Consider the following 18,661-nt stretch of genomic DNA (forward strand, 5'->3'; position numbering starts at 1 on the left):
TAGCGCATGTGCAGTGATACTGACCGGCAGAATAACATCCGGTTGTTCCCAAAGATGATCTTTTTTCTGAAATAATTTTACGTTTACGGACTTAAGTAAGAGTCAAAATTTGGGTGCGTATTATACATGGGTACAGGCTTTTTTCCAGCATCGACATGCCATTTTTAGGGTGCGTATTATGCACGGGGGCGCATTATGCATGGAAAAACACGGTATATACTATTTTCAACATGAAGGTTGCCTTTGTGAAGGATGCAGTGAAAGAAGCCCAAAACTCATTTCATTATTGTACAAAATACAAATAAAACAAATTACAGTGGAAATGTGGTATCTCGAATCAAGACAACGAAAGGTTAACGTCAGTATAATCACGCCAAAATAGCGGTCAACGCAGCATGTCGCGAGGTGGAACGTACAATACATAAGGAGCATGCAAATACTTACAGGCTTGTCTTTGATGGTGGGGCTGGAGACACACAGATACAGTTTCCCATCCTCTTGGATGCAGGCATCGATCAGAGCCTGAACAGAGCTCTCATCTTGAAAGAGCAGGAAGGCGTATCCTGGGGAGGTGTGATGAGAAGAGCAGTGACCATCAAAGTGCTGTGGCATCCAAAAGAGAACAGGCGTGTAGCAGTATTCACCTTTTGGGGGGAAATAGGATTTGCTCTCTGCCTTGTGAGGCCAGTCAACAAACAAGTGACCAAAACGACGAAAACTGGCTGTAATTTCATCTGGAAGACAAATGATCACATTTATTTCCATACTGGCGTAGTAACCCTGACACTAGCATAGTGTCTTTCGGATCGTCGCTGTACCTTCGTCTATGTCTGGGGGCAGCCCTCCGACAAACACTTTGCGAGAGTAGCGTTCTATGCGCTCCCCATTCAGGTGAGGGAAACAGTGTGCCGAGCCAAGTCCCCCGAGCCCCTGGTCAGTGGTCTCATCCTCCCCAAAAGAGCGCTCATCCTCCATGGGGAACAGAGAGGAATGGCCTAGCAAGTGGATAAATAAAAATAAAATGAAAACTGAAGTATGCTTAATTGAAGGCAGATTTCATAGCAAACATGGGGCTGCGGTGCTGCCGCAGCAAAGTTCAATTATTTCAAAAAGCTTTTTTCTTTTTTCCAACAAGTACATTACAGGATTTACCTCGTCTTCTGCCATAGCTTCTCGCTGCATGTAAAACATCACAACAAAACCTTAAAGTTCTGGGGTTATACAGCTGCCTCAAATTAAAAATGATGCTCTTAAAATACGCAAATGCATCAGTTTCTAAATTAAGTGGGAAGTGTATCAGGTATCAATTTCAATTATGCCTTGGTGCTTTTCATGCATGCAAGTTACATACCATTCATAGGCAGAGGCCCATCTCCACCCTGGTGAGAGAAGCTGAAGCGTCCTACAGTAAATGACAAAACAGGAATCATCGTTATTACCTACTCTCTCTCTTACAGAAGCCACGCCCGCACTTCAGATCCGCGAGGAGGAAGTGTGTCAGATGTTCCGGAGACAAAAGGTCAGGAAGGCACCAGGCCCAGACGGCGTGTCTCCCTCCTGCCTGGAAGTCTGTGCTGAACAACTGGCACCCACCTTTGCACAGATCTTCAACCGTTCCCTGGAGCCCTCGTGCTTCAAGAGCTCCATCATCGTACCGGTGGCCAAGAAGCCCGCCGTCACAGGTTTGAATGACTATAGACCTGTCGCCCTGACATCTGTGGTCATGAAATCCTTCGAGAGGTTAGTGTTGAACCACCTGAAGGTCATCACGGGCCCCCTGCTCGACCCCCTGCAGTTTGCCTTCCGGGCAAACAGGTCGGTGGACGATGCGGTCAACATGGGACTGCACTACATTCTTCACCACCTGGACACCCCAGGGACGTACGCCAGGATCCTGTTTGTGGACTTCAGCTCGGCGTTCAATACCATTGCGCCTGACATCGTCCACCAGAAGCTCATCTAGCTTGCGGTGCCTGCCTCCACCTGTCAGTGGATCACCAGCTTCTTGACCAACAGAAGACAGCATGTGAGGCTGGGGACCATCACATCCGACATCCGGACCACCAATACTGGCGCCCCCCAGGGGTGCATCCTCTCCCCACTACTCTTCTCTCTACACTAACGATTGCTCCTCAGGCGACTCTTCTGTGAAGCTCCTGAAGTATGCGGACGACACCATTCTCATCGGACTGATCCGGGACGGCGACGAGACTGCGTACAGACAGGAGGTAGAGGTGTGTCAGATGTTCCGGAGACTAAAGGTCAGGAAGGCACCAGGCCCAGACGGCGTGGCTCCCTCCTGCCTGAAAGTCTGAAACTGGCACCCACCTTTGCACGGATCTTCAACCGTTCCCGGGAACTGTGTGAGGTGTCCTTGTGCTTCAAGAGCTCCATCATCGTACCGGTGGCCAAGAAGCCCACCATCACGGGTTTATGACTATAGACCCGTCGCCCTGACATCTATGGTCATGAAATCCTTCGAGAGGTTAGTGTTGAACCACCTGAAGGACATCACGGCCCCCTGCTCGACCCCCTGCAGTTTGCCTACCGGGCAAACAGGTCGGTGGACGATGCGGTCAACATGGGACTGCACTACATCCTGCACCACCTGGACACCCATGGAACGTACGCCAGGATTCTGTTTGTGGACTTCAGCTCGGCGTTCAATACCATCGCTCCTGACATCGTCCACCAGAAGCTCATCCAGCTCGCGGTGCCTGCCTCCACCTGTCAGTGGATCACCAGCTTCCTGACCAACAGGAGACAGCATGTGAGGCTGGGGACCATCACATCCGACACCCGGACCACCAATACTGATGCCCCCCAGGGGTGCGTCCTCTCCCCACTGCTCTTCTCTCTCTACAGTAACAATTGCTCCTCAGGCGACTCTTCTGTGGTTGCTCCTGAAATATGCGGACGACACCACTCTCATTAGACGCATCCGGGATGGTGACGAGACTGCGTACAGACAGGAGGGGGAGCGGCTGGTCCACTGGTGCAGCCAAAACCACCTGGAGCTGAACCCACTCAAGACCGTGGAGATGACCGTGGACTTCAAGAGAGACCCTTCACCACTTCCACCCCTTACTATCCACAGTAATACTATTCTCTCCACAGACACCTTCAAGTTCCTGGGATCCACAATCTCTCGGGACGTGAAATGGACCAGCCACATAGACTCTGTCCGGAAGAGGGTCCAGCAGAGGCTGTACTTTCCGAGACAGCTCAGGAAGTTCAACCTGCCACAGGAGCTGCTGAAGACCTTCTATACTGTCATCATCCAGTCTATCCTCTGCACCTCCATCACTATCTGGTTTGGATCGGCCACCAAACAAGACAAGCACAGACTGCAACGGACAATCAGGACTGCAGAAAAGATAATCGGGACCAACCTCCCATCTATCCAGGACTTGTACCTGTCCAGGACCAGGAAACGTGCAAATAACATCTCTACAGACCCTTCTCACCCAGGTTGCATTCTGTTCGAGCTACTCCCCTCCGGACGGCGTTACAGAGCACTGTACGTCAAAACCAGCAGACACAGAGACAGCTTTTTCCCCCAGGCTGTGGCTCTGATGAACTCACACCACTCATAGAGTCAATTTTTGCGCATGTTGTCCTGAATGTTAGCTACTTAAATGTTGTACAGAGGCCGAGATCTACCGGATTCAAATTCCTTGTTTGGCATGCTAAAACTTGGCAAATAAAACATTGATTGATTGATTGATTGATTGATTGATTGACAAAAACAGGAAAGGCTTCAAATCATGTAACTAACAGGAATTACCTTATTTCCCTTAAGGATCGTTTGTAGCTCAATAGTTTGCAGTCAATCTGACCTTACAAAATATTCAATAGACGAATAATCCCTTATTTACAAACATTTATTCATTCATGTGGAAGCAAACAAAAACTGCACTACGAATTGTATAAGACTGTACAGTAGTACAAAAGAACATGAATGGTTTTCAATTATCAATCCTTTTTAGTCATCCTGTAAAGCAGTGGTCCCCAACCTTTTTTGCGCCACGGACCGGTTTCATGTCAGAAATATTTCCGCGGACCGACCTTTATATAAATAAATAATACATTTATATAAATAAATAATACATTTATAATAAATATATAAATACGATGAAATAAAATGATACGACTGGCATAAAAAGAAGTATAAACGACATAAAAATAAAACTCACCATTACGTTGAATTAGTGGGAGCACTGAGCTTGTTTCTCAGAAACGAGCCGGTCCCATCTAGGCGTAATCGGAGACAATGACACCCGAAGTGGTTAAGGTTTGTCTTTTAATGCAGGATGCTTGGTCTCCATGTGCCGGAGCAGTTTTGAAGGCTTCATTGCCTCGTTAGCTAGCCTGTCGCCACATATTATGCAGAGTGGGCTTGGCGCGTCAAGAGTCACCTGTGGCGATAAATCCATATTTTAAGTAGGACTCCAGAAATGTTCTTTTAAATGCAGCTTTCCTTTTCTTAGAAGTCGTAGCCTCTTCTTCTTCCGTCTCCTCATTGGGCTTTTTTCCCTTTCCGAAGAAGCTTTACAAACATCTCTGTTTCTTGCTCATTTTTGCTTGCTTCGCGGGCTCGACTGAGGTGACGTCACGTGACCGAGACGAGCGTCTTGACCTGAACCGACGGATGTAATTGGGAAAGAATCGCCAATATTTTAATATTTTTCAAAATAAATTTTTACTAATTTTTGCTAGCTTTGCGGGCTCGACTGGGGAAACATGTCACCTGACCGGGATGAGCGTCTTGACCTGAATTAATTGATCGTCGATAAAAAACAATATTTTTTTCTTTCTGTGTGACTTGGCGGCCCGGTACCAAGTGACACATGGACCGGTACCGGTCCGCAGCCTGGTGGTTGGGGACCACTGCTGTAAAGTAATATGACAAATTAGTATTACCGTAATTTTCGGACTATGTCGCGGTTTTTTTTCATAGTTTGGGTGGGGGGGCGACTTATAATAAGGAGAAACCGCGATAAACGAACCACGATGTAGCAAGGGATTACTGTAATTTGAATTGCAAGTGACTCCAGCAGCGCGACACGGCGTGGCGCGGCGGTTGTTTACAAAAAGGACAAAGATTGATCACGGGATGACGAAGATGACGAAGGGCCCCACGTACTACCGGCATCATTAGCGGCTTTGTTTCTAAGTGACACGGAGGACGAAGAGTTTGAAGGATTTAAGGATTTGGAGTGACACAGAAGGTTTGAAAAACTATTATGGCTTTTACGCACGCCCGGTCCTATTCTATGGATCTCTCTTCCACCTCCGTGGCTGGAAGTCCATGCCGCCACACGCCTGGAAGTTTGTTTTGTTAAATAAAGAGCCGTTTACCAAACCCACGTCTTTCCTTGTACTTTGTTAACGCTACAATATAGTTATATACTAGATTTGTGGAATAACGACGAGGCTGACGTCAGGGCGCACGCGCGGCGCTGTTGACAAAGGACGAGGAATTTGATCGATGGATTTAATGATTTAGAGTGCACAGATGGTTTGATAATATTATTGCTTATATAATAGTTATTTGATATCTAATTTATATATCGTTATATGGGCCTGTGGAATATTTTGAAGTGCAAGCGCCGTCAGCGGCGCGCACCCATTGTTGACAATACTGCCATATTTCCCGCATATATCGGCTCTATTGATAATCTTACAAATGAATTCAATGCGACATTGTTAAATGCCATCGACTCTGTGGCGCCGCTACGTCTGAAAACTCGCCGTAAATTGCCAACTCCGTGGTTCACAGATGAAACACGTACGCTTAAGCAATTATGTAGAAAGCATGAGCGCAGATGCCGTTTAACCAAACTTGAGGTTTTCCATCAGCCATGGCAGGACAGCCTCCTGAAATATAAAGATGTGCTTATCTTAGCAAAAACTCATTTTTCGCAAGTCATTAATCTCAATAAAAACAATCCTAAATACCTATTTGATACAGTGGCAAAGCCAACACTACGCCAGCCGACCCTCGATAGCTCCTTCCACTCAGCTGACGAGTTCATGAAATGTTTTGCTCGAAAGATTGAATCCATTAGGGATGAGATCAAGAATACCATTCCAATCGCTCAGTCGAGACCGCCGATTACCGGCGCTGATGATCACGCAATAACCCTCTCAAATTTTAAAAGCGTGTACCTTGAAAGGCTTACACAATTGGTTAGTGCGGCTAAACAAACAACATGTTTACTCGACCCTCTTCCAGCCAAACTACCGTAATTTTTGGACTATAAGTCGCACCGGAGTATAAGTCGCACCAGCCATAAAATGCCCAAAAAAGTGAAAAAAAACATATATAAGTCGCTCCGGAGTATAAGTCGCATTTTGGGGGGCAATTTATTCGACAAAATCCAACACCAAGAACAGTCATGAACGAGCAACAACAGGCTAAACGATAGCTATGCTAACGTGACATAAACACAAACTAAGAGCTGAGAACGGCCCTGACGTAAAATTCAGAGTTATTCAAAAAACTATTACATAAATAACACGTTAATAAAACCATCTGCGTCACTCCAATTCATTAAATCCATCAATCGTCCTTTGTCAACAATGCGTGCGCGCCGCTGACGGCTCTTGCACTTAAAAATATTCCACAGGCCCATATAACGATATATAAATTATATATCAAATAACTATTATATAAGCAATAATGTTATCAAACCATCTGTGCACTCTAAATCATTAAATCCATCGATCAAATTCCTCGTCCTTTGTCAACATCGCCGCGCGTGCTCCCTGACGTCAGCCTCGTCGTTATTCCACAGATCTACTATATAACTATATTGTAGCGTTAACAAAGTTCAAGGAAAGACGTGGGTTTGGTAAACGGCTCTTTATTTAACAAAACAAACTTACAGGCGTGTGGCGGCGTGGACGTCCAGCCACGGAAGGGGACGAGAGCTCCATACGATAGGACCGGGCGTGCGTAGAAGCCATGACCGAGCACCATGCACCGTCCTCGGACAGCCACCCGGCTGAGCGCCGGCCCTCGACTTCCATCCACGGAGCTGAAAGGCAGCTCGGTAGAGTAGGACCGGGCGTGCGTAAAAGCATTGTCCGAGCACCATCCACCGTCTCTGGACAGCCACCCGGCCGAGCGCCGGCGCCCGACTTCAATCCACGAAAGTGAAAGAAAGCTGGACGAGTCGATCTTTGTCCTTTATGTAAACAACCGTCGCGCTGCTGACGCGCGACCGCGACGTCGCGTCGCTGTTGTCGCGCTGTCGCGCTGCTGTCGCGCGTCCAGCTTACTTTCACTTTCGTGGATTGAAGTCGGGCGCCGGCGCTCGGCCGGGTGGCTGTTCAGGGACGGTGGATGGTGCTCGGACAATGCTTTTACGCACGCCCGGTCCTACTCTACCGAGCTGCCTTTCAGCTCCGTGGATGGAAGTCGAGGCCCGGCGCTCAGCCGGGTGGCTGTCCGAGGACGGTGCATGGGGCTCGGTCATGGCTTCTACGCACGCCCGGTCCTATCGTATGGAGCTCTCGTCCCCTTCCGTGGCTGGACGTCCACGCCGCCACACGCCTGTAAGTTTGTTTTGTTAAATAAAGAGCCGTTTACCAAACCCACGTCTTTCCTTGAACTTTGTTAACGCTACAATATAGTTATGTAGTAGATCTGTGGAATAACGACGAGGCTGACGTCAGGGCGCACGCGCGGCGATGTTGACAAAGGACGAGGAATTTGATCGATGGATTTAATGATTTAGAGTGCACAGATGGTTTGATAACATTATTGCTTATATAATAGTTATTTGATATCTAATTTATATATCGTTATATGGGCCTGTGGAATATTTTTAAGTGCAAAAGCCGTCAGCGGCGCGCACGCATTGTTGACAAAGGACGATTGATGGATTTAATGAATTGGAGTGACGCAGATGGTTTCGCGCTGCTGTCGTCACTTGAAATTCAAATTACAGTAATCCCTTGCTACATTGCGGTTCGTTTATCGCGGTTTCATTTTTTTTCTTTTTCTTTTTTTTTTTGAAATTTTTTGAAAAAAAAAAAAAACCATAAGTCGCTCCTGAGTATAAGTCGCCCCCCCCACCCAAACTATGAAAAAAACCGCGACTTATAGTCCGAAAATTACGGTACTTAAAGAATTATTTCCAATTTTAGGACCGTCCGTCTTAAATATAATCAATCTGTCTGTCTCCTCGGGGATAGTGCCAACAGCCTTTAAAACCGCTATCATTAAACCATTACTTAAGCGACCAAATCTTGACCCGGACTGTCTCAGTAATTATAGGCCAGTTTCAAACCTCCCATTCATAGCAAAACTTCTTGAAAAAGTAGTAGCGCAGCACCTTATTGATTACATGGTCGCCAATAATCGATATGAATCTTTTCAGTCTGGTTTTAGAGCTAATCATTCCACTGAGACAGCCCTTGCTAAAGCGACTAATGATCTCCTCATAGCTATGGATTCAAACACTTCATCGGTATTGTTACTACTCGATCTTAGTGCTGCCTTCGACACTGTAGACTTCGATATTCTATTAGGGCGTCTTAAGAGTTGTGTTGGTATTTCAGGGTCAGCACTAGGCTGGTTCTATTCCTATCTATCTATCCATGGTAATACGTCCTCTGAGCTCTATAATGTTATGTGTGGTGTCCCACAGGGATCGGCACTTGGACCAATTCTATTTAATATTTATATGATTCCGCTTGGGGACATAATACGTAAATATAATATTAGTTTTCAATGTTACGCGGATGACACCCAATTATATATGCCATTATCGATGACAGATCCACGGGACTGTTGAGGCGTGCCTTGCGGAGATCAAGCAATGGATGTCTCAACTTCCTTCGTCTTAACCCAGATAAAACTAAGATGTTGATAATTGGTCCAACTCGTTATCAACACTTATTTAAGGAAACCACTATAACTATAGATAACCGTACTATCACTCAGAGCGATACTGTAACTAATCTCGGGGTAATATTTGACCAAACGCTCTCCTTTCAAAAGCACATTAATATAACCAGAATTGCGTTTTTTCACCTTCGTAATATTGCTAAGATTCGTCCGATCCTCTCGACCGGTGATGCGGAAACTATTATACATGCGTTCGTCACGTTGCGCCTGGACTACTGTAATGCATTATTCTCTGGTCTTCCTAAGTCCAGCATCAAAAGTCTACAGTTAGTACAAAATGCTGCTGCGAGGCTGCTCTCACGGACAAGAAAATTTGATCACATTACCCCAATATAAGCCAACTTACATTGGCGCCCGGTCCATTTAAGATGTGACTTCAAGGTTCTTCTATTAACCTATAAATCACTGCATGGCTTAGCGCCTTCATATCTTGTCGACCTAGTTGTTCCTTATGTTCCGTCTCGTAACCTTCGTTCGCAAAACGCTAGTCTTTTAGTGACACCGAGGGCCAAGAAAATGTCTGCAGGATCTAGAGCAGGGGTCTCAAACTCCAGTCCTCGGGGGCCGCATTCCTACATGTTTTCCAAGTTTCCCTCGTTTAACACACCTGATTCAATTATCAGGCTCCTGCAGAACGTGAGGATGAACTGATCATTTGAATCAGGTGTTTTTAACGAGGGAAACTTGGAAAACATGTAGGAATGCGGCCCCCGAGGACTGGAGTTTCAGACACCTGGTCTAGAGCATTTTCTATTCGGGCTCCAGAGCTTTGGAATGCCCTACCAATGGATATTAGAACTGCTACCTCACTAGAAACATTTAAGACACGTTTAAAGACACATTTCTATGATATGGCCTTTAATTAACCTGGAGTGGCCGATGCGGCTGGAGTTTGTTTTCACTCCCTCTAAACCAACCAACCCTCCCCCCCATCCCTCCCCGGCTGGGGAGGTGGTTAGGTGGCACCCAAGCTGACAGCGGCTATCTGGATTCTCGTGGACCAATTCAGGATGAGGGAACTGCAGCTCACCCTCCTCGAAGACACTGCCAGGACAGTCGAGGGCACATCCGGCAGCTCTTCGCTTTAACTTGGACATCCACTTTTTCATTGATTTTCATATTATGTATTATTTGTGCCCTCTCTGCATCCATTGCAGCCTGGTGATCCTGAAAGGGGGATCCTTCCATCTGTGGTCCCTTCTTAAGGTTTCTCATTTTCCCCTGGTAGGTGTTTTTTGAGTTTTTCCTTGCCCTTTTGGGAGCTTAAGATCAGGGGATGCTTTGAGAATAATTGTCAATTTTTGTCTGTGTGAAGCCCTGTGAGAATGCTTGTGATTTAGGGCTATACAAATAAACTTGACTTGACTAGGTGGTGATCAGTTGGTAGCTCCAAAAAATGTGGCAGAAAATCTAATGACACAACTACAAAGTCGAGCATCAAACTGGGGCATAGGGTGTCCTGGTGCTAAAGGCATACATGGATGCCCTTATGTTTGAATAAGGTGTTTGTTATGGACAATCCGTTACATTAAGTTTAGAAACAAAACTTGATGGAGCGGCGGGGGGGTGGGGATTCCTCCCAATCATGCCCTTTCCAGATCTCACTGTCATTGCCATTGTGAGCATTGAAGTTACCCAGCAAGAGCCAGTGTTTGTTCATCCAAATACAATGTAACAAGAAGCAGTATCTGCAACCAACAGCCTGAGCGCTGATAATTCTAAGGATATTGATGTTATTGAAGACACTTTACTGTTAAGCAACATACAAGCACAAAACACAGTTGCCAGTTCATGCATCATGCAACATGTGATACAAAGAAGATGAGTAATAAAAGAGACTAATAATAATAATAATAATAATAATTCATTAAATTTGTATAGCGCTTTTCAAAAACCCAAAGACGCTTACAGGGAACAAGGCAAAGACATACATGAGGGGAGGGGGACGGGGAAGAAACAATCGGATAAAATTAAGAAGAGGAAACCAGTTATGGGTAGGGGAGGTCATGAGCTTGGGAGAAGAGGTAAGTTTTTAAACGGGACTTAAATATGGGGAGTGTGGGTGAGTCACAGACAGACTGAGGGAGAGAGTTCCAGAGTCGGGGTGATGTGCAGGAGAAGGCTCTGTCACCGAAGGATTTGAGTTTAGATTTTGGGACTGTCAGACGTGAAGTATTGGAGGATCGGAGGGGACGGTTGGGGCAGTAGGGGACAAGGAGGTCGGATAGGTAAGTGGGAGCCAGGTGGTGAAGGGCTTTGAAGGTGAGGAGGAGTATCTTGAAAATGATACGCTCCTTAATGGGGAGCCAGTGAAGAGAGTGGAGAACAGGAGTGATGTGTTCACGGGACCGGGTGTGGGTAAGGAGGCGGGCAGCAGAGTTTTGGACTAGTTGAAGTCTATGGACTGAGTGAGCAGTGATTCCAGTGAGAAGGGAGTTGCAGTAGTCAAGCCGGGATGAGATGAAGGCGTGGATGAGAGATTCCTAGTATTTATTATTCTGCAGGAGTTCAATGAGACTTCATAAAAAAAAAACAGATATCACTGGCTCCATTGACTGAAACTTAGTGATCCATAGTCCTAAAGACTAATGTTGACTAGTGTTGCTCCTAGTGGCCAAATAGAGCTAAGCCTCAATTTTACACGCATCGATTCTGTACGATTTTCTGTCTAATGCGACTTGGTTGGGGACCCCAAGTTTTTTGTTGTAAATACATTTTACTACTAACCTTATAACATTTGGAAAACAACACCCCAATTTTTTTGTTGTAAATACATTTTACTACTAACTTTATAACATTTGGAAAACAACACGCAACTACCACAGAGACAGCGATAGGTAAGGGCTGTTATGCTAATGCTAATAGGATAGGATGTCCCTACATGATTGCTATCCGTAAATAGTTAGAAACTCAGGAGGTGGACGCCATGTACGTGATGCATCTTTGAGACATCCTAGATTTTGCAAGGAAGCAACGGACTAAAGCTGTAAAGCAAAAGCGCATTATTGACTATTTTAAACAGGATAGTAGAGGGCTCCTCCGGCAGCCCTTCGCTCTGACTTGGACATCCACTTTTTTGATTTTCATATTATGTATTATTTGTGCCCTCTCTGCATCCATTACAACCTGGTGATCCTGAAAGGGGGATCCTTCCATCTGTGGTCCCTTCTCAAGGTTTCTCATTTTCCCCGGGCAGGGGTTTTGAGTTTTTCCTTGCCCTTTTGGGAGCTTAAGATCAGGGGATGCTTTGAGAATAATTGTCAATTTTTGTCTATGTGAAGCCCTTTGAGACTGCTTGTGATTAAGAACGACTTTTGGGATTACTTTAAAGTCACGAACGTGTGCAATGTAACAACGCAACATTACACGTCACAGTTTATGGACGAGCTCTGTTTCAGAGATCAAAACTTTCATTTTTATTAACGTTTCTTATGTCTATGTGTTCTAGTTCTTTTTTATTTCTCGAGTACTCTGTTTTGTTACTATTCGGTGAGTGTGGTTTTGCTGTAATAATACGATGTTTGAGTCCAAATACAGACTTATCATTTTTAATAATTATATCATATAGATTTTCACCAAGAACAATGATGTTATTCCCCAAATGCAACCATGTGTATCTTAGTACGTATTACCCTACTGCTATTTCCCGATACACTCGTATGCATGGCTCTGAATTTCTTTCCTCTTCCAAGACTTTCTATATAACGTGCTGTCAGAGTCAACGCGACTCCCAAATTCTGAACCCCAAAGTCCGCGTAAAATCAAGGCTTGGCTGTACTAGAATACTTAGATGTCTTCGAATTTCACCCAAAAGTAAAGATTAGATCATAGTAAAGATAAAAGCAATACCTGAAAAAATATAAGAATAAAAGCAAGCTCTGTTAAAAGCAAGCAAGATAACTTAAGCAGCTCAGGAATTCCCTAGGCAGAGGACGAAATAGAGGAAAAAACAGAATGACAGTGGATTCATGAAAATTACAAATTTTACCCAAATTAAAGATTAAAGTCCCAATGATCGTCACACACACACCTGGGTGTGGTGAAATTTGTCCTCTGCATTTAACCCATCCCCGTGTGATTTTAATCCATCCCCTGGGGGAGAGGGGAGCAGTGAGCAGCAGCGGTGCCGCGCTCGGGAATCAGTTGGTGATCTAACCCCCCAATTCCAACCCTTAATGCTGAGTGCCAAGCAGGGAGGCAATGGGTCCCATTTTTATAGTCTTTGGTATGACCCGGCCGGGGTTTGAACCCACAACCTTCCAGTCTCAGGGCGGACACTCTACCACTAGGCCACTGAGCTGGTCAAATTCAAGAATATCTTAACCAGTTCACTAAACCTTACAACATACCGTAATTTTCGGACTATAAGTCGCTCCGGAGTACAAGTCGCATCAGCCATAAAATGCCCAAAAATGTGAAAAAAAACATATATAAGTCGCTCCGGAGTATAAGTCGCATTTTGGGGGTCAATTTATTCGACACAATCCAACACCAAGAACAGTCATAAACGAGCAACAACAGGCTAAATGACAGATATGCTAAGGTGACAAACACAAACGAAGAGCTGAGAATGGCCCTGACGTAAAATTCAGAGTTATTAAAAAAACTATTACATAAATAACACGTTAATAAAACCATCTGTGTCACTCCAATTCATTAAATCCATCGATCGTCCTTTGTCAACAATGCGTGCGCGCCGTTGACAGCGCTTGCACTTCAAAATATTCCACAGGCCCATATAACGATATATAAATTATATATCAAATAACTATTATATAAGCAATGTTATCAAACCATCTGTGTCACTCCAAATCATTAAATCCATCGATCATCCTTTGTCAACAATGGGTGCGCGCAGTTGACGGCGCTTGCACTTCAAAATATTCCACAGGCCCATATAACAATATATAAATTAGATATCAAATAACTATTATATAAGCAATAGTATTATCAAAGCATCTGTGCAATCTAAATCATTAAATCCATCGATTAAATTCCTCGTCCTTCGTCAACAACGCCGCGCGTGCGCCCTGACGTCAGCCTCGTCGTTATTCCACAGATCTACTATATAACTATATTGTAGTGTTAACAAAGTTCAAGGAAAGACGTGGGTTTGGTAAACGGCTCTTTATTTAACAAAACCAACTTCCAGGCGTGTGGCGGCGTGGACTTCCAGCCACGGAAGTCGAAGAGAGCTCCATAGAATAGGACCGGGCGTGCGTAAAAGCCATGACCGAGCCCCATCCACCGTCCCCGGACAGCTACCCGGCCGAGCGCCGGCCCTCGACTTCTATCCACGGAGGTGAAAGACAGCTCGGTAGAGTAGGACCGGGGGTGCGTTAAAGCCATGTCCGAGCCCCATCCACCGTCCCTGGACAGCCACCCGGCCGAGCGCCGGCCCCCGACTTCAATCCACGGAAGTGAAAGAGAGCTCCGTCGAGTAGGACCGGGCGTGGGTAAAAGCCATAATAGTTTTTCAAACCTTCTGTGTCACTCCAAATCCTTAAATCCTTCAAACTCTTCGTCCGCCGTGTCACTTAGAAATAAAGCCGCTAATGATGCCGGTAGTACGTGGGGCCCTTCGTCATCTTCGTCATCCCGTGATCAATCTTTGTCCTTTATGTAAACAATCGCCACGCCGCGTCGCGCTGCTGACGTCACTTGAAATTCAAATTACAGTAATCCCTTGCTACATCGCGGGTTCACTTTTTTTTTTGAACATTTTTGAAAAAAAACACATAAGTCGCTCCTTATTATAAGTCGCCCCCCCACCCAAACTATAGGGTGTTTCATAAAGTACGCAGTTTTTAAAAATGCAATAAATCAGCCAAAATCGATGAAAAATTCACAATTTTTATTTAATTTCATTCAACATATACTTCAATTTAATAATGAAAAATGATAGAGCATATGTCCACCTCCACTTTCTCTGCAGGCAGTCATCCGATCGTTGAAATTAACGATAACTCTTTTGCAGACGTCCCTGTCGATTTCGCCGATTACCCGTTGAATTTCCATCTTCAGTTCGGTAATCGTTTGAGGTTTGTTCACGTAAACTTGTGACTTCACATATCCCCATAAAAAGAAGTCACAAGGTGTGAGGTCACATGACCTCGGAGGCCATTCTTGGTCGCCGCCGCGAAGTGAGATCAGACGCTCAGGGAATTACGGTTTTGACCGGGCGATTTTCTGGTTGCAACTGACCCAGATTCTTCGCATTTCTGTACCAACCTCGAAACTGTTGTTGCGGTCGGGGCATTGTCACGTCCAAAGATCGCGCGAAGTTTACGGACAGTCTCTGCGTAGCACTCCCCGTTTTTGTAATGAGTTTTCACAAGAAGAATGCGTTGCTCGATACTGAACCGCTCCATGGCTACAAAATGGAAAAACGACAAATGGTCTTCTAATCGGAGTGATAATAGATAACGAAAATGATAGGAACAGTGCTGACAATCTTCAAACAAAAAATCCCGCGCAATTAAAAAACTGCGTACTTTATGAAACACCCTATATGAAAAAAACCGCGACTTATAGTCCGAAAATTACGGTAATAGATGTGACAGAAACATTGATGGATGATGAAAGAGGGACTGATGTTGACTTGGATGGTTATGAATTGCAATATATGCAATATACGTACAGTGCCTTGCCAAAGTATTCGGCCCCCTTGAACCTTTCAACATTTCGCCACATTTCAAGCTTCAAACATAAAGATATAAAATTTTAATTTTTTGTCAAGAATCAACAAGTGGGACACAATCGTGAAGTGGAACGAAATTTATTGGATAATTTAAACTTTTTTAACAAATAAAAAACTGAAAAGTGGGGCGTGCGATATTATTCGGCCCCTTTACTTTCAGTGCAGCAAACTCACTCCAGAAGTTCAGTGAGGATCTTTGAATGATCCAATGTTGTCCTAAATGACTGCATCCATTACAACCTGGTGATCCTGAAAGGGGGATCCTTCCATCTGTGGTCCCTTCTCAAGGTTTCTCATTTTCCCCTGGCAGGGGTTTTTGAGTTTTTCCTTGCCCTTTTGGGAGCTTAAGATCAGGGGATGCTTTGAGAATAATTGTCAATTTTTGTCTATGTGAAGCCCTTTCAGACTGCTTGTGATTTAGGGCTATACAAATAAACTTGACTTGACTTGACTGATGATGATAAATAGAATGCACCTGTGTGTAATCAAGTCTCCGTATAAATGCACCTGCTCTTTGATAGTCTCAGGGTTCTGTTTAAAGCGCAGAGAGAACCATGAAGACAAAGGAACACACCAGGCAGGTCCGAGATACTGTTGTGGAGAAGTTTAAAGCCGGATTTGGATACAAAAAGATTTCCCAAGCTTTAAACATCTCAAGGAGCACTGTGCAAGCAATTATATTGAAATGGAAGGAGTATCAGACCACTGCAAATCTACCAAGACCCGGCCGTCCCTCCAAACTTTCATCTCAAACAAGGAGAAGACTGATCAGAGATGCAGCCAAGAGGCCCATGATCACTCTGGATGAACTGCAGATAACTACAGCTGAGGTGGGAGAGTCTGTCCATAGGACAACAATCAGTCATGCACTGCACAAATCTGGCCTTTATGGAAGAGTGGCAAGAAGAAAGCCATTTCTCAAAGATATCCATAAAAAATCTCGTTTAAAGTTTGCCACAAGCCACCTGGGAGACAAACCAAACATGTGGAAGAAGGTGCTCTGGTCAGATGAAACCAAAATCGAACTTTTTGGCCACAATGCAAAATGATATGTTTGGCATAAAAGCAACACAGCTCATCACCCTGAACACACCATCCCCACTGTCAAACATGGTGGTGGCAGCATCTTGGTTTGGGCCTGCTTTTCTTCAGCAGGGACAGGGAAGATGGCTAAAATTGATGGGAAGATGGATGGAGCCAAATACAGGACCATTCTGGAAGAAAACCTGTTGGAGTCTGCAAAAGACCTGAAACTGGGACGGAGATTTATCTTCCAACAGGACAATGATCCAAAACATAAAGCCAAATCTACAATGGAATGGTTCACAAATAGACGTATCCAGGTGTTAGAATGGCCAAGTCAAAGTCCAGACCTGAATCCAATCGAGAATCTGTGGAAAGAGCTGAAGACTGCTGTTCACAAACGCTCTCCATCAAACCTCACTGAGCTCGAGCTGTTTTGCAAGGAAGAATGGGCAAGAATTCCAGTCTCTCGATGTGCAAAACTGATAGAGACATACCCCAAGCGACTTGCAGCTGTAATTGCAGCAAAAGGTGGCGCTACAAAGTATTAGCGGAAGGGGGCCGAATAATATTGCACGCCCCACTTTTCAGTTTTTTATTTGTTAAAAAAAGTTTAAATTATCCAATAAATTTTGTTCCACTTCACGATTATGTCCCACTTGTTGTTGATTCTTGACAAAAAATTAAACTTTTATATCTTTATGTTTGAAGCCTGAAATGTCGAGAAATGTTGAAAGGTTCAAGGGGGCCGACCGAATACTTTCGCAAGGCACTGTATATAATATATAAATAGACCAAATGTTGCTCTATTTATTGAGAGCTCTCATCAATATAAAATCATCAAGAGAATGTCAACTGCTATCGAAAATGTTTTGGAGTGCATTTCAATTTAAATCAGTTATGAAAAAAAGAAAAATATTATTATTAGTTGTGTGTATCAGGTTACTGGCATGAGCCTTGAGACATTTAGACATTAATTGGATAGACTACCTTTTCGCTCACCTCAGATAAAATTATGTATATTTGTGGGGAATTCAATATTGATTTATTAAAAGCAAATGAACATAAACCCATCTAGGATTTTCTAAACACCATGCATTGCTTAAACTTGTACCCTAAAATTACACGACCAACCATAATAACAACTGGAAGTGCCACATTGATTGACAATATATTTACAAATGATGTAGCCAATGACTCTGTTAGTGGACTTCTCGTCACTGATATCAGCAATCACTTGCCAATATTTACCACTTTTAATATTTACCACTTTTAATACCAAATCTAAACTGCAAGAGAACAAGAATATGATTTGGAAAAGAGTCAAGTCACAAGAGACTCTTAATACTCTGAAAAATGACTTAAATGATCAGAATTGGAATGAGGTTTATTGCAGTAATGATGTTGATAAAGCTTATAGTATATTCCATACCATAGATTACTATAAGACAAGAGAACAGAAACAATGTACAAGGCATGTGGAACATCCTCAACTCCATCCATCCATCCATCTTCTGAACCGCTTAGTCCCCACGGGGGTCGCGGGTGTGCTGGAGCCTATCCCAGCCGTCAACGGGCAGTAGGCGAGGAACACCCTGAACCGGTTGCCAGCCAATCGCAGGGCACACAGAGACAAACAACCATTTGCACTCGCACTCACACCTAGGGACAATTTGGAGTGCTCAATCGGCCTACCAAGCATGTTTTGGGGAAGTGGGAGGAAACCAGAGTGGCCGGAGAAAACCCACGAGGGCCCGGGGAGAACATGCAAACTCCACACAGGGAGGGCCGGAGGTGGAATCGAACCTGTACCCTCCTAACTGTGAAGCGGACGTGCTACCCATTGTGCCACCGAGGCGCCCCATCCTCAACTCCATTATTAAAAATCTAAATACTACACAAAAAATGTACCCCTCCTATTTCATTGAGAATAAGAAATACTTGACAGTATGAATGAAATCACTAAGTTTAATGAGTAATTTGTGGACATTGGTCAAAAATTAGCTGTAGAAATCACT

At 44.4% G+C, this 18,661-nt stretch overlaps 1 protein-coding gene across 3 annotated transcripts in view; it reads right to left on the minus strand.

The window, feature by feature from the left end:
• LOC119128510 (cytoplasmic polyadenylation element-binding protein 4-like) overlaps positions 1-18,661 on the minus strand; it is a 35,565-nt gene that overhangs the window by 8,586 nt on the left and 8,318 nt on the right. For 2 of the 3 annotated variants that reach the window (XM_037260988.1, XM_037260989.1), the window contains exons 5-9: positions 1,352-1,402; positions 1,153-1,176; positions 819-995; positions 645-734; positions 445-563 (exon numbers count right to left, since the gene is read on the minus strand). In XM_037260988.1, the coding sequence (XP_037116883.1) occupies positions 445-563; positions 645-734; positions 819-995; positions 1,153-1,176; positions 1,352-1,402 (461 nt within the window). The remainder of the gene's footprint in view (positions 1-444; positions 564-644; positions 735-818; positions 996-1,152; positions 1,177-1,351; positions 1,403-18,661) is intronic. The other variant, XM_037260990.1, reaches the window with a different exon arrangement.

This window comes from Syngnathus acus, chromosome 10 (genome assembly GCF_901709675.1).
Source record: "Syngnathus acus chromosome 10, fSynAcu1.2, whole genome shotgun sequence".
NCBI lineage: Eukaryota > Metazoa > Chordata > Actinopteri > Syngnathiformes > Syngnathidae > Syngnathus > Syngnathus acus.